Genomic DNA, 25544 nt, shown 5'->3' with positions numbered 1-25544 from the left:
TCATTTCTCTCTGTCCCATTTTTTTCTAGAGGAAATCCAGGAGAAGAAAGGTGAGTTGCTTCTGTCTTGACCACCCATGAACCAGGGTGTAGTGCCTATGGGGAGTGGGGGAAGTTTGAGAGCTGTTCTCCCTCAGTGTTCTCATCTGTAAATTGGGGATTTCATACCTGTTCTCCCTTCTACTCAGATTTTGAGCCCCATGTGGAACAGGACCTGTATCCAGCCTGATTTTCATTTATCTACCCCAGCACTTAGTAGTGTTTGGCACACAGGAAGTGCTTTATTATTATTATTATTATTATTATCATTATTATTATCATGGCTGGACTGCTCTGCCTGACCTGGACTCTACTAGGTGGATCAAGTGGGCAAGAATTTGTATTAAGGGATGGGTGTAAGTGAATTCAATAAACCCTTAAAATCCCCTCTCTTCAATTCCCTAATTCATACCTTGGTGTCCCCATCCTCATCCTTTACACTCTGTCAAATTCGATCAGTTCATTATACCTGTTAGAATCCACACCCAGCACCTGTATCCACTGGCAACTCAGATCCCTGGGCATTAAACTATGCCCAGTAGGCCCAGAATTTGATTTCCTCCACTGTTGCCCTGCCAACCAGCATTAAAGTTTGATTCCAGTTGATGCAATAGGATTCTCATGGTGGCCTGAACCACATGACCCTCAATTAATCAATCAATCAATGGTATTTATCAAGTGCTTATGGCGTGAAGGTCACTCTACTAAGTGTTTGGTATGCAGAGTTGATAAAGCAAGTTTCCTTCCTACATAGACTTTACAGTCTAGAGGAGGAGTCAGGTATTAAAATAATTTTGCATAAATGCTGTAGGACTAAGGGTGCGGTGGCTATTAAGTGTTTAAAAGGTACAAATGTGGGAGGGAGAGCAATTAGGGAATGAGGGTTTAGTTGGGGAAGGCCTCTTGCAGCAGATGTAATTTTAGTAATCACATCTTGAACCAACTTAAATGGGTGCATTTCTTTCTCACAGTTCGAATGCTGCAAGAGCTCAGTAAGTTCCCATTTCCCGCTTCTCCCTCTCTACAGTCTCCCATGTGGAACCATGCATTTCTACCTGGGGATACAGTTTCAAAACATTGGACTAACCCTGTCTTTGGGCAAACCCTTTAGTCCTCCCCCTTGACCAGCATCAGAATCATCTGTCCTCCTAGTCCATTATTACAGCTGGACTGGTTTTCCCCATCAGCTGATTTGAGACTACTTCCCTAAAGTGTCCTGCTTTCTAACCCCAGCTCCTTACCCCTTATCTAGCTTGGGTTATTATGGCGAATAGGATACTAATCTTGGTTTCCTTCTCTATGTTTCCTTTTCAGAGATCCTCCAGGCTGATCACAGTAAGTTTCCTCTGTCCTTTAAAGAGTTCGAACTGCCCCTTAGAAATGAGAGTCATTTAACGAAGCTGATGAAAGACAAAAGAAAACTCTACTGCCTCTCACTCTTGGGAGAGTTTCAAGTCACCAACCCTCCACAACTCCTCCTGGAATCCCATCTGCTACAGGCACTGCTTGGCACCCCACTCATAGCCAGTGATAGCCAAGATATCTCAGGTCTAGAAATCGCCATCCTGAATTGGAGGCATATGCCTGATTACACCATTTCCCCATTTCATTCTCTTTTTTCTGTTTTATCTTTAGGTAAATTGCAGGCAGAGAATGGTGAGTGCCATTTGGGATCCCCAGACAAGGTTTGCTCTGTGCCACATTTTTCCTGGGAGATCTCCTCCTTTCAGAGGGTACTTAATTAATGTCTAAATATTCTATTTCAGGTCTAGCCCAGGCAGAGAAAAGTAAGTTCTCATTAGCTTTCTCACTGGGTTCTCATTGACAGGGATTGTTCTAGCCTCCATGTCTGTTTGATCCACATTCCCCCATTCTGACACTCTTTTCCCCCTCTTTCTGGTTTTAGAGGAACTCCAGGAGTGGAAAGGTGAGTTGCCTCAGTTTCTGCTTTCCCAGATTCAGGTGTTGGGGAATGTGGGGATGGGGTGAGCCTTTCTAAGATGGATCGTCTGGGATGGATCTGACTGCAGGGAGAGAGACCACCAAGGTTGCGGGAAGGACGATCATCCTTTTGCCATAGAATTCATCTTCTTTCCTACCCCCAACTCCCTGATTCAGACGTCCAGGACGCTCAACCTCTTCTGCTTGGGTCACATGGTGCCGAGAAGCAGCATGGTGTAGTGGCTAGAGCACGGGCCTTGGAATCAGAAGGTCATAGATTCTAATCCCAGCTCTGCCATTTGGATGCTTTGTGGCCTTAGGCAAGTCACTTAACTTTTCTGTGCCTCAGTTTCCTCATAGGTAAAAAGGGGATTGAGACCACGAGCCCCACATGGGACAGGGATTGTGTCCAACCCAATTAACTTGTGTCCACCCCAGTGCTTAGTGCAGTGCCTGGCACATAATAAGTGCTTAATAAATACCACAATTATTATTATTAGTATTCTCACTCCTATTTTCTCTTCCCTCTGCAGTGCGCGCACAGCAAGACCTCAGTAAGTTCTAGATTCCCCATTCAGCCTCCTTGCAAATTCCCAGTGAGAAACTAGCTATTTTCCACTGACCTGATAATTGGAGGTTCAAACTGGGGGTTTAGACCCACTGGGTTGTGTCAGAGCTGGGGGATCATGGAGACCAGGGGTGTTGGTTCCCTGATAGGTTGGGGTTGATTCCCATCATTTTTCCCTCTCATCTCCTTCTCATTTTTTCTACCTCCAGATAAATTGCAGGCCATGAATAGTGAGTACCAACTGAGAATTCCCTGAGGGGATTTTTTTCTGGGCCACATCTTTCCTTTGGTGTACCACCTGGTCAGACTGCCCTTCACTCACACCAGGACTTGTTCTGTTCCAGGTCAATCCCAGGTAGAGCAAAGTAAGTTCTCCATGGGCATCCGTGGACAATGGTTATTCTGGGCTCCATCACATCAGATTAACACTCATTTCTCTCTGCCTCTCCTATTTTTTCAGAGGAAATGCAGGACAAAAAAAGTGAGTTACTCATGTGCTCCCAGTTAAAATCTAGTCTGGGCTATTCTGGAAGGACAAGCAGGGCTGGAACTCTTTAATTCCAGGTCATGTTTGGTGAATCCTATCAGAAGGCCTTTGGGAACCAAGAGCTGGGGGCAGTACAGACAGCACCATGGTCAGGAGAATGCAGTATTTTCCCACCCCTAACTCCCTAATTAAAACATCTGTCCTATGAGTCAGAATGTTTGTCAATCAGTGATACTCACTGAGCACTTACTATGTGCAGAGCACTGTACTCAGCGCTTGGGAGAGTACAGTACAATACAGCTAGCAGACATATTCTACACCGACAATGAGCTAATTCTAACCAATAATTGGCCACTGTACCTGCTAGTGCCTCTTTCTGGCTTCTCACTCTGTTGACCACTCAGGACCCTCAGGAATATCTGAGAACTCCACCATATCTGGTCTTCTAGTCATATGGCCTGGTCCAAAAACAAGACAGATAGGGTTCTTTGCATTTCACAATGAATGGGCCCACATCCCAACTATCCACAGACATGTTGGGCTGAATTAAAGTGGGACGTTTCTTGTCATTGACACATCTTCTGGCCTCTCCGCTTTTCCCAATATCATTTGTTTCTCTCTCTTTTTTGCAGTTCGCATCCTGAAAGATCTTGGTAAATTTCAGTCTTCAAATCAACCAGTCAATCATGCGTATTTGTTGAGTGCTTACTGTGTGCAGAGCACTGTCCTAAGCTCTTGGGAGAGTACAGTGTAACAGAGTTGGTAGACATGCTCCCTGCTCACAACAAGCTTATAGTATATAATTTTCTCCTATTTTTCCCAGTGCCCTTAAAGGACCTTCCTACTCCCTTACACCTTCTGCTAGAAGTTTTCAAATGGGGTTTGAAGTGCTTCAAGTCCTGTCAGAATGGGGAAAATTGGGGGCAGATGATTTATATCCTTTTCCTTTTAAATATGCACTTTAATCTTTTCATTCAGGTAAACTGCAAGCAGAAAACAGTGAGTATCTTCTGGGGTCACCCCGAAATATCTTCTGGGAGTCTCTCACTATTTAAAGTTCACTTGACTGATGTCTGATTGTTTCTGTTTCAGGACAAGCCCAGGCTGAGCAAAGTAAGTTTTCCTTGGGGATCCCATGGCCGGCTGTGGGGCTAAGAGGAGGGCTTGTCCTCCAACTCTATTCATTCACCATTCCCTGCAGACTGATATTAGTTTTCCTCTGTCTCTGTTTCTTCCAGAGGAACTCCAGGAGAAGAAAGGTGAGTTGCACCTTCTATAAACTCCCGAGCTCCAGGTTTCAGGGACAGTTTTGTGGAACTGAAAGTGGAAATGCCTGGCTCTCCTTGTGCTGAATTCCCCTTGGGAGATCCAAGCAGAGCAGAATAGAGGCCAGAGTAAGGGTAGGGGTGGGAATGAAGAGTCCTGAGAAAATTGATCCATTTCTCCATTCAATTAAGTGTCGCTCCCAGCTCCTTTTCAGCCTTGGCCAACATAAACACATTTATCTCTCTTTCTCTTTCAGTTCTGATCCTACAGCATCTCAGTAAGTTCTGGTTTCCCCCTCACCCTTCACGGTTTCCACATAGGAATCCTCCATGGCCCTTACATTTCCTGGCAGGAATTTCCAAATCGGGGGATGAGGTGTTGAGGTAGATCAGAGCATGAGAAACTTTGCGTTCCACACAAGACCAGTTTTCCCTACCCAGAAAACTAACAGATTCAGGGAGGAGGTCCCAGTAACCACCCACCTCCTTTGGATACCAACCGCTGCCCCTCATATAACAGCATGGCTCAGTGGAAAGAGCCTGGGCTTGGGAGTCAGAGGTCAAGGGTTCAAATCCTGGCTCTGCTGCTTGTCAGCTGTGTGACTTTGGGCAAATCACTTAACTTCTCTGTGCCTCAATTACCTCATCTCTAAAATGGGGATTAAGACTGTGAGCCCCCCGTGGGACAACCTGATCACCTTGCATCCTTTCCAGCGCTTAGAACAGTGCTTTGCACATAGTAAGTGCTTAACAAGTGCCATCATTATTATTATATAACTTGAGACAGATAGAAATTTCAGGTTGACCTTATTTTCTTTCTCTTTTTTTTCCTGTTTGTTTTGTTTTTCAGAGAGTCTTCAAGAAGATCAGAGTGAGTTCCCTTTATCATTAAAGAGGACAAATCTCCACACACAGAGAAGAGAAGAAACCAAACCCAACTGATTAGGCCACAGACCATTCTAAAAATAATTTATAGTCCTACCCCTGCACAATTTCTCCGTGAATCTTATCTGCCTTGAGCACTGTTTGGCAACCTCTGGGTGACCATCAGTAGCCAAGCTATGCCACATCCTAGAAATCTCCATCCTGGTTGGTTCTTTTGGGATCTGGAACTAATTATTTCCCTTTTCTCTTGTCATCTTATGTTTCTGTTTTCCCTCCAGGTAAACTGCGAACAGAGAATGGTGAGTACCAATTGTGCTTCCCAATTTCTGGGACATTTTCTTCCTTGGGGATATCTTCCTTGCAGGAACCACTTCACTGATGACTTATTTTCTCTTTTCAGATAAAGCCCGGGCAGAGCAAAGTAAGTTCTCCTTAGGGTTATAATAGATCCAGGGAAGTTCTGGACACATACATTCAGTTGCTCTTTTCTTCAGACTATCAATCCCTTCTTTCTCTTTCCCCTTCTCATTGTTTCAGAGGAACTCCAGAAGATGAGAGGTGAGTTGCTTCAAGCTCCAGAGTTTCAGTTTCCTAGCCTATGGGATATGAAGTGGCCCTCTTCAAGATGGATTCTTTATTATGAATAATTATAATAATGGCATTTACTATGCTTACTATGTGCAAAGCACTGTTCTGAGCACTGGGGAGGTTACAAGGTGATCAGGTTGTCCCATTTGGGGCTCACAGTCTTAATCCCCTTTTCCAGATGAGGTAACTGAGGCACAGAGAAGTTAAGTGACTTGTCCAAAGTCACAAAGCTGACAAGTGGCAGAGTCAGGATTTGAACCCATGACCTCTGACTCCAAAGCCTGTGCTCTTTCCACTGAGCCACGCTGCTCACTCTAACTGGAGGGAAAGAAGCGGCCAGATTTAGGGGTGATTTTCCTCTCTGTCTCCCATTGACCCAGAAGAATTCCAAAAGAGGGAAGGGGAGCTGACTCAGTTTCAGCCTCCAAGGTTTCATGGCTTGTGGGGCGTGGAGAATTGGGAAAGCCTGGACATGTGACTCTCTTTGAGGTGGATCTGAGTGGAGCAAGAGAGGCTGCTAAAGTTGGGGTAGAAATGAACAGCTCAGGGACAGGATAATTCACCCTCCTCTCCACCCCCAATTCCCTGATTCACAGCCTTGAGTTCTTGCACCTCTTACTATTTCTCTCTCTCTTCCAGTGCATTTGCAAGAAGACCTTGGTAAGTTCAAGTTTTCCTCCATAATGTTCCCTACAGTCTTTCCATTAGAATCTACCAATTCTCCATTCACCAGAGGGTGGGAGTTTCCAACAGGGGTCAAGGCCTACTGGGTTATGTCAGAGCAGGGGAACCTGAGACACAAAAATTGTGTCTACTGTCTGGGAGCCTGAGGCTGTTTTCTGCCAATTTCAGCCTTAAGATTCTGTATTTCCCTCCAGAAAAAGTGCAGGCTGGCAACAATGCGTATCAACTGGGGTCTCCTAGTTGAGAAGCAGCATGGCCTAGTGGAAAGAACAAGGGCCTAGGATCCAGAGGACCTGGGTTCTAATCCTGGCTCTTCCAACTGCCTGCTGTGTGACCTTGGGCAAGTCATTTAACTTATCTGTGCCTCAGTTTCTTCAACTGCAAGATGGAGATTAAATCCTATTCTCTCCTGCTTAGACTGTGAGCCCCTTGGGAGACAGGGACTGTGTCCAACCTGAGAAACTTGCATCTTCCCTGACCTTTAGTAAGCATTTAACAGATACCATAAAACAAGCAAAACAAACAATCCCCAGCAGGGTCTTCTTGGATCATTCATTCATTCACTCATTCAATCGTATTTATTGAGTGCTTACTGTGTGCAGAGCACTGTACTAAGCGCTTGGGAAGTACAAGTTGGTAACATAGAGAGATGGTCCCTACCTACCCAACAGCGGGCTCACAGTCTAGAAGGGGGAGACAGACAACAAAACAAAACATATTAACAAAATAAAATAAATAGAATAGTAAATGTCTGACATTCCATTCCAGATCAAATCCAGACAGAGCAAGCTAATTTCTCCTCGAGTGTTCCGCAAACCAGGGGTGGTTCTGAACTTCATCTCTACACAGAACCCAGAACTTCCAGTCTGAAGGGAATTTCAGAGGAATTCCAGGAGAGGAAAGGTGAGTTAACATCATCTCGGACTTTTGAGATTCAAGTTTCATGGCTCAGGTGTAGGATTGAGAGCCGGTAGACTTGTACTTGGGCTGGATTTCCCCGGGGACAGCTAAGTGGACAATACGGTTCAAAGTTGGGGTGGGTTAAACCATCCCAGAGAGAAAACTGTGCGTCCATTTCTCCCCACAACTCCCCAGTTCTGACCTCGATAGCATTTACAAAATTATTTATACCTTCCTTAGCACTCATTTATTTATGATTAATCTATTTATTTATTTTTACCACGCTAGTAGTAAATATGATTATGTTTGTCTCTCCCACTAGAAAATTAGGCCCTCGTGGACAGAAAATGTGTCACTTATTATTCTGTACTGCCCAAGCTTCTATGGGCAGGGGACTTTTCTCCTACGTCTGTTGTATTGCAGGAATTGCAACTACTTTATCGTACACTCCCAAGTACTTCATACATTGCTCTGCACATAGTGCTCAATAAATACCACTGATTGCTTGTATGCAGAAAACTGAAATAAGCACTTGGAAGAGTACGATAAAGTAGATGCAGTTACTGCCATAAAGGAACTTACAGTGTAGCAGAGAACTGTGTATTCAAGGCAGGGGCAAAATTTCATGTAAATGTTCATTGATTTCTTTCTGTTTGGATTTCAGTGGTGCTCCGGATAGACACTGGTAAATTCCACTTCTTCCCCTTTGAGATTGCTGCCTCTGAAGGAGTATCTGTCCAATGACTCATACATGTTTGTGTGTGTGTGTGTGTGTGTGTGTGTTTTCCTTTTCAGAAGGGAGAAAGCCACAGTTCCGAGCCAGTAAGTGATGTTGATTTTATCTCCCTGGGATCTCAGACCCTATTTACACTGCATGAGGAGAGTCATGATTTAGATCTTTTTCTTTTTAATTCGCTAAAAGACTAGAAGACACAGTCACCCAGAACCCCCTTGAATAAATTAACAGCATGGAATGAGTCGCCTCTTCAAATGTTCCTTGATTTTCAGAGAGAGAGCATTTCACCTGCATAATAGAGTCCAGAAGGATGCTTATGCAAAATCAACCATAGACCCCATGACCCTGGGCCACAAAACCCCTGCCCTCAAGATGTTCACAATCTAGTATATTGTTAGTTTTTCTTAGACTAACATGAGATGAAAGGAATATTTCCCCGAGATACAGGAAATCAATCAATCCTATTTATTGAGCACTTAGAGTGTACAGAGCATTGTACTAAGCACTTGGGATAGTACAATATAACAATGTAATAGACACATTCCCTGTCCACAATGAGCTTGCAGTCTAGAGGGAAATATATTAGGGAGGCAATATTTTTTCTGAATATTTAGAGATTGACATCTCTCCAAGATTCAGCTCTAGGGAGAAAATGAAGGACTAACAATCTGCTATATTGATAACTCTTTGAGGACAGGGATTATGTCTAGTAACTCTATTGTATTCTCCCAAATGTTTAGCACAGGGTTCTGTACACAGCAGGGGCTCAATTATCACTATCAGTTGTTAGCTTCTTGATGGCAGGGACCATATCTAATTAAGTCTATTATACTCTCTCAAGTACTCAGTATAATGCTCTGCATACAGCTGTTCAATAAATGCTATTTATTGACTGACAATATCAGAGAGGACTGATAGAGGGTCTCTAGAGGACTGAGGATTTGTGCCTAGAAAAGTAAGCAAGGACAGATTGGGAAAGTGAGAACAAAGGATAGGTTTCATTGGAGTAAATACGCTTAGTCCTTAGGGTAAGTCTGAGCCCAGTTTGATCTCTGTGTCGGTTTTCTTTTCAGACTGGAGAAAGGTTTCATTGTTTTCTGGTAAGAGCCTCTGATGTCCCTCTCCACTTCTTAGCTCTACTATAAAATCACCCCCATTAAGGTGCATTATTTAATTCATTTCCGCCTTCCTGATTATGACACACTATCAAGCATCTGAGCATTCATGGATATTTCTGTATATGTTCCCAGTCCGTGAAGGGGAGAGAGGTCATTTCTTCCACACTGGCTCATCTCAGGTTGCTGAAAAGCTCGGAGTTTTCAAAGTGGTCTGAAATGACCCAAAATAGTGGCTTTTGGCCTAATAGCTCTTTGCAGGCTGTCTCCTCTCAGTCCTCAACCACCACCCCAAAATCTCTGCCCTCTTTTGTGTCCTGCTCTCAGAAAGGAAAATTGGTTTCTCTGTATGTCTGTGTTAATTATGTGTTAACTCTGTAGTCATTCAACAGTGTTTTCTGAGTACCTTCTTCATGTGGAGTGAGTTCTTGAAAGAGGGCTATAATAATAAGGATACAGTTCTTGCCCTCAAAGAGCTTACAATTCAATGGGGAATTCAAGAGTTGAGTTGTATGCATTCACTGGTAGCAGGAGGAAAAATATAGAGATAGACCTGGAATTATTTATGAATAAATGAATAAAATTGTGTAGGCAAGTGCAACTGGAATTAGCATGAATAAATTAATGGGCTTCCTAAATACTGCCTAAGTACTATGTATATATATATTATATACATAGTATATAATAAGTAATATATTATATATATATATATGTATATACATATATATGCTATTTGTGACTTTTGAGATGACCAGAGGTGAAGAGGATGGACCTCAAGAAGAAAAATACTCAGACTTTTCCACCAATTACTCTTTGGTGGCCCTGCTAGAGCCAGAACTCTGGAATGGATGAACATATTTCTGTGTTCATTCAGTCTTATTATTGTTTCCATGTTCATGATCATCATCTTCATAATGGTTGTCAAGTATTAATTAGGCAAAGCTCTTAGAATAATGCACTGCTGTAGGCCCAGGGGAAGGTACATTATATAAAGACATAGTCACCGCCCTCAAGAATCTTGCTCACTAAGCTGTGGAGAGTGTACCCCTGCTGACCCACCTCTTTAACCTCACATAAACTCTGTGATTTTCTCTGCAGCTGATGTGACTCTGGATCCAGACACTGCCCATCCCCAACTCACGTTGTCCAAGCGAGGAAAACGCTTGTCGTGGAATGACACTCCACGAGATCTTCCCCAGACCCTGAAGAGATTCGATTACCTCCCCTGCGTCTTGGGTCGGGAGGGCTTCATCTCGGGAAGACATTACTGGGAGGTGGAGGTTGGGAACAGGCCAGACTGGGATCTGGGGGTGTGTCAGGACAACGTGAACAGGAAGGGAAGAATCTCAGTGACTCCAGAAACTAGCTTATGGGCTTTGAGGCTCTATGACAAGGAATACTGGGCCCTCACCTCTCCCCAGACTCCCCTGTCCCTGAAACAGCCCCTGCACCGGGTGGGCATTTTCCTGGACTATGAGGCTGGAGATATTTCATTTTACAACTTGACAGATGGATTTCATATCTATACCTTCACCCATGATTTCGAGGGGCCCCTCTTCCCCTTCTTCAGGCTATGGTCCTCAGATCCTTCCCCTCTGACCATCTGCTCAGAGCCAGAGTGAGGCCTGGCTTTTACACACCCTGCCCCTCTGGATCCCTCGCCCCTCCCCAGAGATAGGGCTGACTTTTACAGCTATTGATGAGGACACTTGAGATGGGAAAGGACAGCTGATTTCCCTTTATGATCCCTCATCAATGAGAACTACAGAATTGTTGAAGATCACAAAAAAGAAATAATTTACCAAGTTGATGACTTCTGATTTCCTGCATTACCTGAGGACACTCCTAGTGTCTGAAATGGTTCATGGACTTTAACTCTTTCAGAGACCTTTGCTGCTTTACCATTTGTGATCCGGTCTTCAGCCCCAATCAATTAATAAAATCCAGCATATTTATGGAGTGCCCGCTCTGTGCGTAAGCACAGTACTGAGGCTTTAAGAGAGTAAAATTTGACAACGAGGTCCTACCCTCGAAGATCTGGTGATCCAACATAGCTTGGCACAACTTGCTACTAATTTGCAACCAGCTTATAATTGGTCAAGGGTGGGGTCGAAGTGCGGATTCTGTTTATCACCTGGGTTTTACTGCGTAGATCCTGCTGAGACCTTCTTGGCTACGGCCACATGTGGAGAGGCCACCATGGTCCCAGGGTCATTTCCCTCCCTCCCTGGGAGAACCTACAGCCACAGAAGTAGAGTGGGAAATAATCCTGGCCAGCATCTTCCAAAGACACCTTGATGTACAGGGAGGGAACAGGGAATTGACTGGGAAAGAAACAAGCTTTGAAGACCAGAGACAGCGTGACCCAGTGGGATGAGCATGGGTCTGGGAGCTTGGGTTAGCCAAATCATTCAATCTTTCTGAGTCTCAGTTTCTTCACCTGCAAAATAGGAATTAGATCTCTGTTCTCCCTACTTCTTAGATTGTAAGCCCTGGGTGGGACATGGCTAATGTCCAGATTATTTTGCATCAGGACTAGTGCTTAGAATTTAGTAAATATTTAATGGTTCAAATGATTATCTTGGCTATTTCTGAAATGACAACATTGTGGGAGGAATGGGGAAAACTCTTCTTGAGAACAGGAACAGTCTCTTGGTGGTCCTAATCTCCTTTGCTGTGGAACACCCCTTATCAATTAAAATTCCAGGATTGTTGAAAATCAAAAAAAGAAATAATTAACAAGTTGATGACCTATGACTTCTGATTTCCAGCATGATTTGAGGACATTCATAATGTTTGAAATGATTCATAGACCCTCTTTCAGAGACTTCTGCTGCTTTTTCCTGTATTATCCGTTGGCTAGTTGTGCAATGTGCATGACCTGAATTGAAATCCATGATACAGTGTTTGTGAATAAATGTTAAAAATAAAAATAAATGGAAATCTGGGTAGTGTGTGTGTAGTGGACCAAGAATGTTGGCAAAAATCCATAAAGGACTTCCAAGTTAGATATGTCCATGTTATCCAATGAAACAGGCTCCTTCCCAGTCTCACATGGAATGAGACTTCCCACTTAAGGCTGCTGCATCACCTACCTCCTTGTCCCAGCCCTGAGTTGTTAAAGGCTAGTGATTTCAAGGTAAATTGTCTCAAACTGTATTTGAGTAATGGCCCCCACTCTCTCCCCGTTCATCAACAGGCACAGACAGGAAGAACCATAAAAGGTGGAGAATGGGCCAGTCATAAAATGGGTAGGTTGACCTTTGATAATAATAATAATGGCATTTATTAAGCACTTACTATGTGCAAAGCACTGTTCTAAGCGCTGGGGAGGTTACAAGGTGATCAGGTTGTCCCACGGGGGGCTCACAGTCTTAATCCCCATTTTACAGATGAGGTCCAGAGAAGTTAAGTGATTTGCCCAAGGTCACACAGCTGACAGTTGGCGGAGCTGGGATCTGAACTTATGACCTCTGACTCCAAAGCCCGTGCTCTTTCCACTGAGCCACGCTGCTTCTCAATGTTCTTGATGAACTTTGATGTTCCAAGGGATTTGTGGGACCCACCTGTGGACACATATAACAACAAAAGAAGATAAGATTATTTTTATGGCCAAATTGCTAAGGTAGTGTGACAAAGTTCAGTCACAAAATTGTTCTCCTACTCCTGTTCGACTGTCATTTCTGAACTGACAGGAACAAGAGGCAGGAATCTGTGTCTCTGGCCAGATACCTGTTCAGTGTGCAGCTATGGGAAGCCAGCTAACAGCCATTAACAGCCAACAGAAAGATTTCTGACAGAGTCACTGGAATCCAAAGCCTGAAGGTGAAACTGCTGGCCCCGGCAGGGCCTCTGCTCCTCTCCTCATCTCAGCCAAGACTTGACAGCACCGTGACAGACAGGTACGTGCATCCACGGAACACTGGCTTTGGGGACTGTGGCTCTTTATCAGTTGATACTGATATTAATCAGTCTACATAGGGAGAATTGAGAGCGCTTTGTTGTGGAGAGATCCCAATGGGAAGGTTGGGAGAAGCAGAGAGATGATGAGAGGAGTGGATTCATCGTTAGGGGCCTTGTGACTTCTCCTCTAAGTTCCTTTGGAACTTCTATGAGTTTTCTACCCATTCGTATCAGCCAGACATCCACTCTTCCCATTTTCAAAGCCTTACTAAGATCTCTTCCAGGAAGCCTTTCCTGAGTCACCCCTCAACTTCCCACTCTACTCTCTCTCCCTTCTGGTCACCTATGCATTTGGGTCCGTACTACTTAAGCCCTTTGATACTCACCCTTTGCGTACTCTTTGCACATAGTAAGCGCTTAATAAATGCCATAATTATTATTATTACCGTGTCTGCACTTATGTGCCTATCCTTATACTCTGTTGCTGCCTCTATCTGTAATTTATTTTAATGTCTGTCTCCCTCAATAGATGCTCTTAATACAGTGCTCTGTGATCAAACACTGGTATTTATTGGATGCTTACTGTATGCAGAATACTGTATTAAGCTCTTGGGAGAGTTCAGTACATTAGAGTTGGTAGACATGATCCTTGTCCAAAAGGAGTTCATAGACTAGAATGGGAGACAGATAATAAAATAAATTACAGTTAGGGGAAATGGAGGAGTATAAGAATATGTACATAGGTGTTCTGTGGGTTAAGGATGGAGTCAATATCAATACTTAAGAGGCACAGATGAAAGTACATAGACAACCTAGAAAGGAGACGTAGTAGGGGAAATGATAGCTCACTTAAGGAAGGCCTCTTGGAGAAGAGGTGATTTTGGTAGGGTTTTGAATGCATTCATTCAATCGTATTTATTGAGCACTGTACTAAGCACTTGGAAAGTGCAATTCAGCAATACAGAGAGATAACCCCTGCCCACACTGGGCTTGCAGTCTACAAGGGGGAAGACAGACATCAAAATAAGTAAACAGACAATAATAACTGTGATATTTGTTAAGCATTTACTGTGTGCCAGGCACTGTACTAAGCGCTGGGGTGGATACAAGCAAATCGGGTTGGACACAGTCCCCATCCCACTTGGAGCTCACAGTCTCAATCCCCATTTTCCACATGAGGTAACTGAGGCCCAGAGAAGTAAAGTGACTTGCCCAAGGTCATACAGCTGACAAGTGGCGGAGTCAGGATTAGAACCCAGGACCTTCTGACTCCCAGGACTGGGCTCTATCCATTACGCCATGTTGCTGGGGAGAATGAGGGTCTGTTAGATATGAAGATGGAGGGAATTCCCGAGCCGAGGGAGGATGTGGGCAAGGAGGTAAGTGGTGAGAAGCAGTGTGGCCTAGTGGATAGGGAGTCAGAAGGCTCTGGGTTCTAATCCCCTTTCTGTCACTTGTCTGCTGTACGACCTTGGGCAAGTCACTTAACTTTTCTGTTCCTCACCTACCTCTTCAGTAAAATGGAGATTAGTACTATGGGCCCTATGTTGGACCACATGTACTGTGTCCAACCTTATTAGCTTGCATCTACCCCTGCATTTAATACAGGGCCTGGCACATAGTAAACCCTTCACAAATACCATAAGAAAGATAAAATTGAGGTACAGTGAAGAGTTTGATGTTAAAGGAGTGAAGTGTGCTTACTGGGTTATAATAGGAGATTGGTAAGGTAGAAGGGCAAGAGCTGACAGAGTGCCTTAATCAATCAATCAATCGTATTTATTGAGCACTTACTGTGTGCAGAGCACTGTACTAAGTGCTTGGGAAGTACAAGTTGGTAACCTTAAAGCCAGTAAGTGCTCAAAGTAAGAGTTCAGTGAATATCATTGTCACTCCCATTGTCCGATTCAAACCCCAACTCAATTATTTATCTCCCCTTTGCACTCTGACCCCCAACCCACCCCCCACTGTACACACATTATTTAAATATAGCGGAAACGGCACGGTCTGGGAATCAGAAGGTGTGGGTTTATCTTCTGACACCCCATCCTGTTCTCTTTCCACAAGACCACACTGGCTGAATATTCTGGTTCTTGGTATCCCTGCCTTGTGTCGTCCTAGAATTCCTGAAATTTCATTATCTCTTGTGGGGTTGAGGGTAAATCCAGGCCTATTGGAGGGGAAATCGGGGGCATACATGAAAGGGATAGAAATCTTGGAGTTTAAGACTGTGAGCCCCAGTGGGACAACCTGATTACCTTGTATCTACCCCAGTGCTTAGCACATGGTAAGCGCTTACAATTACCATTATTATTATTATTATTATTAAATCTCCTAGCATTGAGGGAGGGAAGACAGTGAGGGGGTCCCCAGGGTCAGAAGCCTCCCTACTCTCCGGGGGTGGAAATACAGTTCATTCGTTCATTCAATCGTATTTAGTGAGCGTTCACTGAGAGCAGAGCACTGTACTAAGCGCTTGCTAGAATATAATACAACAATAAACAGACATTTCCTGCCCACAACAAGAGGGATTTCCAGAGGCAGAACCTCCGTGCCTTAGAGGAGACAAAACCAGCGTGGGGGTTTCCGGGGGCAGAAAGCACCTTGCTTTGCGGTGGAAGAAAAGAGAGGGGCAGGATGGTTGGGAGAGTTTCAGGGTAGAAATTCCCAACCCTGGCCCGGCCCCTTCCCCTCCCCACGGGACTCAGGCTCAGGACAGGGTTGGGACTCAATCAGGCCAGATGGATCCCTTCGGCCTCCTGGAATCCCCCTTTCTGGAGATGCTGGAAGGCCGGTGATCGAATCCCGCAGGATCTGATGGTCGGGATTGATTGATTGGGGGGAGAAACGCGGCTAGGATGGGCACAGACTTCCCCACTCCGAGGGGAATGGGAGTGGGTGGGAGAGAGGGTGCGTTCATTCATTCATTCAATCGTATTTACTGAGCGCTTACTGTGTGCAGAGCACCGGACTAAGCGCTTGGAAAGTACAATTCGGCAACAGAGAGAGACAATCCCTACCCAACAACGGGGCTCACAGTCTGGAAGGGGGAGACAGACAACAAAACAAAACAAGCAGACAGGCACTTCTAGACAGACAGGGTTGGGATGGCGGGAAGCAGGGAAGCTTAAGTTTATTTTTAAAAAAGTGAAATTAAAAGAAAACGGCGGGGAGGGGCCGGCTGGACTTGATTACCTGGAGGATCCTATGCGGGGAGAGGGCTCTTTCCACCTCTGCTTCCTGGATTCCCGGATTCCCAGCCCTGATCCAGAATAAAGTCCCGCCCCCGGCATTCCACCATGAACGAGGACAGGCTAGGAATCTGATTGAGAACTGCATGAACCCTCCCCCTCCCACTCACATATTCCATCCTTCTGCCGCCGATTTCTGCTGCTGCTGCTGCCCAAACTTCATCCTGCGTCTCCTCGGTAATGATAATAATGATGGCATTTGTTAAGCGGTAGATACAAGGTAATCAGGTTGTCCCACGAGGGGCTCACAGTCTTAATCCACATTTTCATTCACTCATTCAATCGCACTTATTGAGCACTTGCTATGTGCAGAAGCACTGTACTAAGCGCTTGGGAAGTACAATTCGGGAACAGAGACAATCCCTACACTACGACGGGCTCACATTTTACAGACGAGATAACTGAGGCACAGAGAAATTAAGTGACTTGCCCAAGGTCACCCGGCAGATTCATAAATTATCCGTTGCTCCTCTTTGCTCCTAGGAGTTATTCATTCATTTATTCAATCGTATTTATTGAGCGCTTACTGTGTGCATAGCACTGTACTAAGCGCTTGGGAAAGTACAATGTAGAAGTAAAGAGACAATCCCTGCCCACGATGAGCTCACAGTTTGGGGGTAAGGGAGAGACAGACATCAATATAAGTAGACAGACTTCAATATAAATAAAATGACAGATATATACATGTGTTGTGGGGTGGGGGCAGAGAGCAAATCAATCAATCGTACTTATGGAGCGCTTACTGTGTGCAGAGCACTGTACTAAGCGCTTGGGAAGTACAAGTTGGCAACATATAGAGACAGTCCCTACCCAACAGTGGGCTCACAGTCTAAAAGGGAGTGAGTCAAGGTGATGAGGAAGGGAGTGGGAGATGAGGAGATGAGATGAGTCCTCGGAAAGGGAGAAACATCAGTCCCCCCAACTTCAGACACCCCCGAGGAGTAAGGGTCCTGGGAGGAGCAGAGAGAGGTGGAAACATGGGAAAAACAACCGGACCTTGTGAGGAAGGGCTGCATGCCGCACAGCGGCCAGGGTAGGCCTAGTCCCCAGCCCCTCGTTGCAGGGAAGGAGACAAAGGCCAGAACTGTCCAACTCCGTTCCAGGGTGAAAAATTTTCCTGGGATGCCAAGGTTATAGAGGCCCCAGCGGCACGAGATAGCAGCCTCCCTCCAAGGAGTGGGGAGAAGGGATCGGGGGTCTCCCTGATCCTGTTTGGGAGCCACGACTCCTGGTTTCTCTGCCAGCCTTTGATCCATTCATTCAATCGTATTTATGGAGCGCTTACTGTGTCCACAGCACTGTACTAAGCGCTTGGGAAGTACAATTCAGCATAAATCCACCCTTCTCCAGCCTAAGCTCTGGTCTCTCCCCTACCGAGATCTGCTGGAGTGCCCTCCATTTCTCCTGACCAGGGTGGAATGAGCAGAGGCCTAGGAGTGAGGGCTCCCCTCCAAGAGGCCTTCCTTGACTAAGCCCTCATTTCCCATCTTTTCCCACTACCTTCTGCGTCGCCCTGACTTGCTCCCTTTATTCACCATCAAACGTACCCGCCCCAGCCCTGCAGTATCTTTATGCAGATGATTCCCAAATCCCCAGCCATAATCTTTATCATTTTCTGCCTTCAAGACAGCTCTACCTGGATGTCCTGCTGTCACCTCAAACTTAAAATATCCAAAACAGAGCTCTCTGTCTTCCCTCCCAAACCAGGATTCTAATTCCAGCTCAGCCATGAATCTGCTGTGTGACCTTGGGAAAGTCACTTTCATTCGTTCATTCAATCGTATTTATTGAGCGCTTACTGTGTGCAGAGCACTGTACTAAGCGCTTGGGAAGTACAAGTTGGCAACATATAGAGACGGTCCCTACCCAACAGTGGGCTCACAGTCTAGAAGGGAACAGAACAGAAGGGAAGAGAAAGGTGAAATGGGAGAAGAAAGGAATAAGGTACGCAACTGCTGTGCTAAGCACTCAATGGGATACCACAATGAGTCTTCTCTCTTTGCAGAATTTTAAAGAAATGTTCCAATGGAAGTATACCCTTTGCATTGGAACAGTAACAAAGGCAGTTGAACACGTTTATAAGATGTGCTTCTCGGGATGAACAGTTCTGCATAGTTCTGCATCGTGTTGCTTAGCTTTAGATGAGACGAGTCCTGCTTTCTCAAGTTGCATAGGACAAATCACTAGCCAGAGTGCAAAATTGAATCACTTCCTGATGGTCAAGTACCAGAGAAGCACATGGCATGCTTCCTGATCACAGAAAGCTTGCATTCTTCCAGGAATGACAAACAGGTTTGCTCCCAAGCACAGGAAACAGAGAAGGGAGCGGGTGGAATCCTGTCAGGGGCTTCGGGATGTCGCTCTAAAATCAGAAAAAGGGATTCGTTAGTCCCGCCCTCGAGAGATCCGGAGATTTAATGGGAGAAAAACACAAGGAGCTTCGTATTGGAGTCAAGTCAATGATGTCAGTGCTACTGGGAAAAACCCGGACAATATTATGAGCAGTTGTAGTCGTGGCCGAGTGGTTAAGGCGATGGACTAGAAATCCATTGGGGTTTCCCCGCGCAGGTTCGAATCCTGCCGACTACGGATTTCCTTTTTTCCCCTCTCAGATCTCGTCTTCACTGACAGCTCAGTACCACCCTCCTTTACCCACCTCTGGCTGAAGCCTTTGGTCACGGAGCAGAAAGAGCAGCTGGGAGGTTTTCATAAGGAAAAGCACCCTCCCTCTCTGGACAGCAGCTCGGACATTCATTCAATCGCATTTACAATAATAATAATGATGGTATTTGTTAAGCGCTTACTATGTGCAAAGCACTGTTCTAAGCGCTGGGGGGATACAAGGCGATCAGGTTGCCCCACGTGGGGCTCACAATCTTAATCCCCATTTTACAGATGAGGTAACTGAGGCCCAGAGAAATGAAGTGACTTACCCAAAGTCACACAGCTGACAATTGGCAGAGCTGGGATTTGAACCCATGACCTCTGACTCCAAAACCCATGCTCTTGCCATTGAGCCATGCTGAGCGCTTACTGTGTACAGAGCACTATACTAAGTGCTTGGAAAGTACAAATCGGCAACATATAGAGACAGTCCCCCCCATCTTACCTCCTTCCCTTCCCCACAGCACCTGTATATATGTATATATATTTGTACATATTTATTACTCTATTTATTTATTTATTTATTTTACTTGTACATATCTATTCTATTTATTTGATTTTGTTAGTATGTTTGGTTTTGTTCTCTGTCTCCCCCTTTTAGACTGTGAGCCCACTGTTGGGTAGGGACTGTCTCTATATATTGCCAACTTGTACTTCCCAAGCGCTTAGTACAGTGCTCTGCACACAGTAAGCGCTCAATAAATACGATTGATTGATTGATTGATTGACGTTCCCTACCCAACAACGGGTTCACAGTCTAGAAAAGGAAACTAAGCCATGTCCGTGAGTCCGAGGAAATGTCCCCGTCTACCCGCCTTCCTCTTCAATTCCAAAGTCTGCCGGGCAGGAATACCTGTTTCAAAAACTTTAAATCCCCCCACGTGACAAAAACTCGGATTTTCCTTCCCTCCCACCTCCTCCAGACAAGGAAGTGTTGGGGGATGAAGGAGAGAAAGCTGGGGGGTGAGGGCGGAGACAGAATAAGGGGGAGCAGGAGAAGAAAGTGAAAGATAGGGAAGAGGAGGTGGAGCACGGGCTTGGGAGTCAGAAGTCATGGGTTCAGATCCTGACTCTGCCACTTGTCAGCTGGGGGACTTTGGGCAAGTCACAACTTCTCTGGACCTCAGTTCCCTCATCTGGAAAAGGGGGATTAAGACTGTGAGCCCCCCGTGGGACAACCTGATCACCTTGTAACCTCCCCAGCGCTTAGAACAGTGCTTTGCACATAGTAAGCGCTTAATAAATGCCATCATTTTTATTATTATTATCTTCTAAATGTTCAACAGTATTCCAAGAGAAGCAGTGTGGCCTAGTGGAAAGATTCATGGGCCTGGGAGGTGGAGGACCTAGGCTCTAATCCTGGACCTGCCAATTGTCTGCTGTGTGACTTTGGGCAAGTCACTTAACTTCTCTGGGCCTCAGTTACCTCATCTGTAAAATGGGGATTAAGACTGTGAGCCCCACGTGGGACAACCTGATCACCTTGTATCCTCCCCAGCGTTTAGAACAGTGCTTTGCACATAGTAAGGCTTAACAAATGCCATAACATTATTAACATTAACATAACATTAACATTAACATAACATTATTATTATTTATCTCCCTTGGGGGAGGCGAAAATTCCATCACTGAAACACCAATGCGCTTGTGCCTTAGAAAGGATGTCGTTTGGGAACTTGAGGCAGGATATAGGGGAAAATTGGATTTTGATTCAATCAATTGTATTTATTGATTCTCCTGACGGGTTACCAGAAGCCCCTGTCTGTCTTATTCTATTAAGAATAATACCAATGATGGTATAATAATAATTGTGGTATTTGTTAAGCGTTTATTATGTGCCAGGCACCGTACTAAGCACTGGGGTGGATACAAGCAAATCGGTTTGGACACAGTCTCTGTCCCATGTGGGGTTCACGGTCTCAATCTCTATTGTGTGACTTTGGGCAAGTCACTTCACTTCTCTGGGCCTCAAATCCCTCGTCTGTAAAATGGGGATTAAGACTGTGAGCACCCCGTGGGACAAACTGATCGCCTTATAACCTCCCCAGCGCTTAGAACAGTGCTTTGCACATAGTAAGCGCTTAATAAATGCTATCATTATTATTATTATTATTATTATTATTTGAGACTAAACCAGGGGATAGGGACTGAAAACTGGACCTCAGACCCTAATGGCAGGCTGTGCGGGATTGGGGGAAGCGGGTCGGGGAAACAGAGCACTTGTATCCGAGCCCTAAAAGGACTGAAACCAAACCTTTCTGACGAAAGGTTTGGGCTGGGAGCGAAAGTGGGATGGAGCGTGGGAATCTCAGATCTACACCCCCAGCCCGGGACAACAGACCCAAGATTTATTATTCCACAGAAGCTGACAACCCCGTCCCTCTCTGTCTGGCCATGGGGACTGCCTTTCCCGGAGGCCAAACAGAGTGGTATCTCTCGGAATTCTCCCTTAAAACCCAAAGTCGAGAAGGCATATTTAACCAATCAGTCCGCGTGTTTCCATCCTAACTTCTGCGGTCCCAGGGCGCGATTCCAGAGAACTTTCCCAAGAATAGTAATAATAACAACGGTATTTTTTAAGCGCTTACTATGTGCCAAGCACTATTATAAGCAATGGGATAAATACAAGGGTACCAGGTTGTCCCACCTGGGGCTCACAATCTCAATCCCCATTTTACAGATGAGTTAACTGAGGCACAGAGAAGTTAAGTGACTTGCTCAAAGTCACACATTTTGCAAGTGGCGGAGCGGGATTAGAACTCACCGCTTCTGACTCCCAAATCGTGCCCTTTCCACTAAGAATGAAGGAATCCGGAGAAGAGTTTAGACCTAAAACGGGGGTAGAGAGGAGGACCATCAGTGGTGTGGGGCTGGGGGAGTTATCCAAGAGTCAGAGGCTGTATCTAGTCTCAGACCGATTTCAAATTTAAAAGATAAATAAATACAAGGATTAAAACACACCGTAGTCGGTAGGATTCGAACCTACGCGGGGACACCCCAATGGATTTCAAGTCCATCGCCTTAACCGCTCGGCCACGACTACACGAAAAACAGCGTTTCCCCACCGAATTCAATAATCACAATCGACCTAGACCCCAATTTCCACTGGCAATTTGTGATCACCGTTTTCAACTAAACCCGATGGCTCGACTTCAGACTCAGATCTTTCGTTTCCACCACGCCCCATCCCAAACCTGCTTCTGCTCTTTCCATTCCCCGCCCAAACCTCTCCCCTAAAGTGTCCGGTACGAGATGCTGATGTCACAGAGGCCTTGCTACTCCAGGTCACCATGGAAACGGGATGCAGTCGTTTTGGTCTCAGAGGGACTGAGTGATCTCAGCAGGATTATCCGAACTCCTCCCCTCCGGCAGGACACCCTCTAATTGGCCCACAGATCAATCAATCAATCAATCGTATTTATTGAGCGCTTACTGTGTGCAGAGCACTGTACTAAGCGCTTGGGAAGTACAAGTTGGCAACATATAGAGACGGTCCCTACCCAACAGCGGACCACAGATGCCAGGCGGAGGATGGGCACCAGACCATACAGGTGGGACACGAGAGCTCATATTCATGCCACTTTCTCTCTTGAATACAGTGCGACAGGGGACTTACGGGGGTGAGGACCAGAGCGAAGGAGGAATCAGGCAATCTCGATTTGGGGGCTTCTCATCTCCATTTATAATAATTAATATAGTATTTGTTAAGCGCTTACTATGTGCCAAGCACTGTTCTAAGCACTGGGGTAGATACAAGGTAATCAGGTTGTTCCACCTGGAGAGCGCAGACCAAACAAACTGGCAAACGATCAATGGTATTTATTGAGCGCTTATTGTGTGCAGGGCACTGTACTAAACTATTGGGAATTAGCAATAGTTTTTGTAAGTGAACAAAATTCCTACCCTCAGAGGGGTTTATAATCCAGTGGAGGAATTTTACAATCTGTCAGAATCTTACTACTAATCTTACTACTACTTACTTAGAAGATCATGGGTTCTAATCCCTTCTCCGATACTTGTCTGCTGTGTGACCTTGGGCAGGTCACTTAACTTCTCTGTGCCTCAGTTACCTCATCGGTAAAATGGGGATTTAAAAAAATGTGAGCCCCACGTGGGACAGCCTGATTACCCTGCATCTATCTCAGTGTTTAGAACAGTGCTTGGCACATAGTAAACGCTTAACAAATACCATTATTATTATTATTATTACTTAAGTTCGGATGTCACACTCCCCCGAGTAGTGTAACAAACCATCTTCCCAGCTTTATACAATCAATCAATTAATCGTATTTATTGAGCGCTTACTGTGTGCAGAGCACTGTACTAAGCGCTTGGGAATTACAAGTTGGCAACATATAGAGACAGTCCCTACCCAACAGTGGGCTCACAGTCTAAAAGGGGGAGACAGAGAACAAAACCAAACATACTAACAAAATAAAATAGAATAGATATGTACAAGTAAAATAAATAAATAAATAAATAAATAGAGTAATAAATATGTACAAACATATATACATATATACAGGTGCTGTGGGGAAGGGAAAGAGGTAAGATGAGGGGGATGGAGAGGGGGACGAGGGGGAGAGGAAGGAAGGGGCTCAGTCTGGGAAGGCCTCCTGGAGGAGGTGAGCTCTCAGTAGGGCCTTGAAGGGAGGAAGAGAGGTAGCTTGGCGGACAAGGCAGCAAAAGGAAATGTGCTCCAGGCACCCAGAAGAAAAGCACAATAGCAACACAAGGAACATCTCTTGGAGTCCCTTAGAGATCTCTTCTGTCACAAGGCACTCATTGTGAAATTTCACCACCAGTGAATGTCGACTAAATAGACCCCCCCCCCCCCCCCAGAAGAAAAGCACAATAGCAAAACAAGGAACATTTCTGGGGGTCCCTTAGAGATCTCTTCTGTCACAAGGCACTCATTGTGAAATTTCACCACCAGTGAATATTAACTAGACTCCCCCCCCCCCCAAGAAAAAAAGTTAGCAGAGGATGGTTTCGATCCATCGACCTCTGGGTTATGGGCCCAGCACGCTTCCGCTGCGCCACTCTGCTTCGATATACAGAAGGGTTTTGATGATTCTATAAGGATTTCAACAGAGGGGACAAAGACTGGGCCTATTTTCACGTCTTTCTAGTATCTCAGGTTGCATATAGTCCCTAAGGTCTCCCCGTTTTCCCGCTCTCTCGCTGTCTCTCCCCAACCCACGCCCGGGACCCCTAGGCGCTGCCCACGGAATATTCAATCAATCAATCAATCAATCAATCAATCAATCGTATTTATTGAGCAATTACTGTGTGCAGAGCACTGTACTAAGCGCTTGGAGCACTGGAGCAGGACGGGGAAATAAGTCATGAGTTCTAATCCCATCTCCGCCACATGTTGGCTGTGTGACTTTGGGCAAGTCACTTCATTTCTCTGTGCCTCAGTTACCTCATCTGTAAAATGGGGATTAAGATTTTGAGCCCCACGTGGGACAACTTGATCACCTTGTATCCCCCCAGCGCTTAGAATAGTGCTTTGCACATAGTAAGCGCTTAACAAATGCCATCATTATTTAATGAAGGCAATCTGCTCCACTCCTTGAACCGGGGAAATTGGGAGTGGCGAGGTAAGATAATGAAACCATTTCCAATCTGGACACAAAGAACACGGGTTTGGGAGAAAAGAGGTCATGGGTTCTAATCCCGACTCTGCCACTTGTCAGCTGTGTGACTTTGGACAAGTCACTTAACTTCTCCTAGCCTCAGTTATCTCATCTGTAAAATGGGGATTAAGACTGTGAGCCCCACATGGGACAACGTGATTACCTTGTATCTCCCCCAGCGCTTAGAACAGTGCTTGGCACATAGTGAGCGCTTAACAAGTACCATTATTATTATCAGCGGCAAATTCATTCATTCATTCCATCAATCGTATTTATTGAGCGTTTACTGTGTGCAGAGCACTGTACTAAGCGCTTGGAAAGTACAATTCGACAACAGAGACAATCCCTACCTAACAACGGGTTCACAGTCTGGAAGATAATAATTTTGTTCCCGAGACCGTCACACGTCCCCCAGTAAATACGATTGACTAACTGACTGACTTGTAATTCCCAAGCGCTTAGTACAGTGTTCTGGACACAGTAAGCCCTCAATAAATACGATTGAATGAATGAATGAATGGTCCTGAGGCTTTACCGTATGGTCTTGTAATGACGTCTTTTGCATCATGTGAGTCCAATATACACACAGCATTCCAAGTAATTTGGGTCTCTGAAATGCCTTCAGAAGGACGGGATAAATGCAAATTAAATAGAGAAGCATTGGTGGTTCAGTGGTAGAATTCTCGCCTGCCACGCGGGAGGCCCGGGTTCGATTCCCGGCCAATGCAACTTTTTAAATAATAAAAGGTAAAACATTATTATTGATAATGATGGCATTTGCTAAGCGCTTATTATGTGCCAAGCATTGTTCTAAGCGCTGCAGTAGATAGAAGGTTATCAGGTTGTCCTACGTGGGGCTCACAGTCAGTCCCCATTT

At 45.2% G+C, this 25544-nt stretch overlaps 1 protein-coding gene and 4 non-coding genes across 5 annotated transcripts in view; 3 read left to right on the top strand and 2 right to left on the bottom strand.

Annotated features, from left to right (window-relative positions):
• The window catches only part of LOC119922220 (restin homolog), a 56544-nt gene extending 44390 nt beyond the window's left edge, over nucleotides 1-12154 (top strand). The window contains exons 126-150 of the mRNA XM_038742179.1: nucleotides 30-50; nucleotides 1010-1030; nucleotides 1353-1373; nucleotides 1674-1694; nucleotides 1805-1825; nucleotides 1945-1965; nucleotides 2513-2533; nucleotides 2757-2777; nucleotides 2892-2912; nucleotides 3008-3028; nucleotides 3667-3687; nucleotides 4013-4033; nucleotides 4127-4147; nucleotides 4273-4293; nucleotides 4557-4577; nucleotides 5150-5170; nucleotides 5463-5483; nucleotides 5585-5605; nucleotides 5722-5742; nucleotides 6412-6432; nucleotides 7225-7359; nucleotides 8021-8041; nucleotides 8152-8178; nucleotides 9166-9192; nucleotides 10306-12154. Of these exons, the coding sequence (XP_038598107.1) occupies nucleotides 30-50; nucleotides 1010-1030; nucleotides 1353-1373; nucleotides 1674-1694; nucleotides 1805-1825; nucleotides 1945-1965; nucleotides 2513-2533; nucleotides 2757-2777; nucleotides 2892-2912; nucleotides 3008-3028; nucleotides 3667-3687; nucleotides 4013-4033; nucleotides 4127-4147; nucleotides 4273-4293; nucleotides 4557-4577; nucleotides 5150-5170; nucleotides 5463-5483; nucleotides 5585-5605; nucleotides 5722-5742; nucleotides 6412-6432; nucleotides 7225-7359; nucleotides 8021-8041; nucleotides 8152-8178; nucleotides 9166-9192; nucleotides 10306-10829 (1154 nt within the window). The 3' untranslated portion in view covers nucleotides 10830-12154. The remainder of the gene's footprint in view (nucleotides 1-29; nucleotides 51-1009; nucleotides 1031-1352; nucleotides 1374-1673; nucleotides 1695-1804; nucleotides 1826-1944; nucleotides 1966-2512; nucleotides 2534-2756; nucleotides 2778-2891; nucleotides 2913-3007; nucleotides 3029-3666; nucleotides 3688-4012; nucleotides 4034-4126; nucleotides 4148-4272; nucleotides 4294-4556; nucleotides 4578-5149; nucleotides 5171-5462; nucleotides 5484-5584; nucleotides 5606-5721; nucleotides 5743-6411; nucleotides 6433-7224; nucleotides 7360-8020; nucleotides 8042-8151; nucleotides 8179-9165; nucleotides 9193-10305) is intronic.
• Nucleotides 12155-18868: 6714 nt separating this feature from the next.
• Nucleotides 18869-18950, top strand: TRNAS-AGA. The gene has a single exon. It is a non-coding gene; the product is annotated as a tRNA-Ser (tRNA).
• Nucleotides 18951-21986: 3036 nt separating this feature from the next.
• Nucleotides 21987-22068, bottom strand: TRNAS-UGA. Its single transcript has one exon. It is a non-coding gene; the product is annotated as a tRNA-Ser (tRNA).
• A 1934-nt stretch (nucleotides 22069-24002) lies between these two features.
• TRNAM-CAU lies at nucleotides 24003-24074 on the bottom strand. Its single transcript has one exon. It is a non-coding gene; the product is annotated as a tRNA-Met (tRNA).
• Nucleotides 24075-25324: 1250 nt separating this feature from the next.
• TRNAG-GCC lies at nucleotides 25325-25395 on the top strand. Its single transcript has one exon. It is a non-coding gene; the product is annotated as a tRNA-Gly (tRNA).
• The last annotated feature ends 149 nt before the right edge of the window (nucleotides 25396-25544 follow it).

Source organism: Tachyglossus aculeatus, unplaced genomic scaffold (assembly GCF_015852505.1).
Source record: "Tachyglossus aculeatus isolate mTacAcu1 unplaced genomic scaffold, mTacAcu1.pri scaffold_101_arrow_ctg1, whole genome shotgun sequence".
NCBI lineage: Eukaryota > Metazoa > Chordata > Mammalia > Monotremata > Tachyglossidae > Tachyglossus > Tachyglossus aculeatus.
The sequence above is the reverse complement of the archived record's forward strand: the minus strand, read 5'-3'. Positions and strand labels throughout refer to the sequence as shown.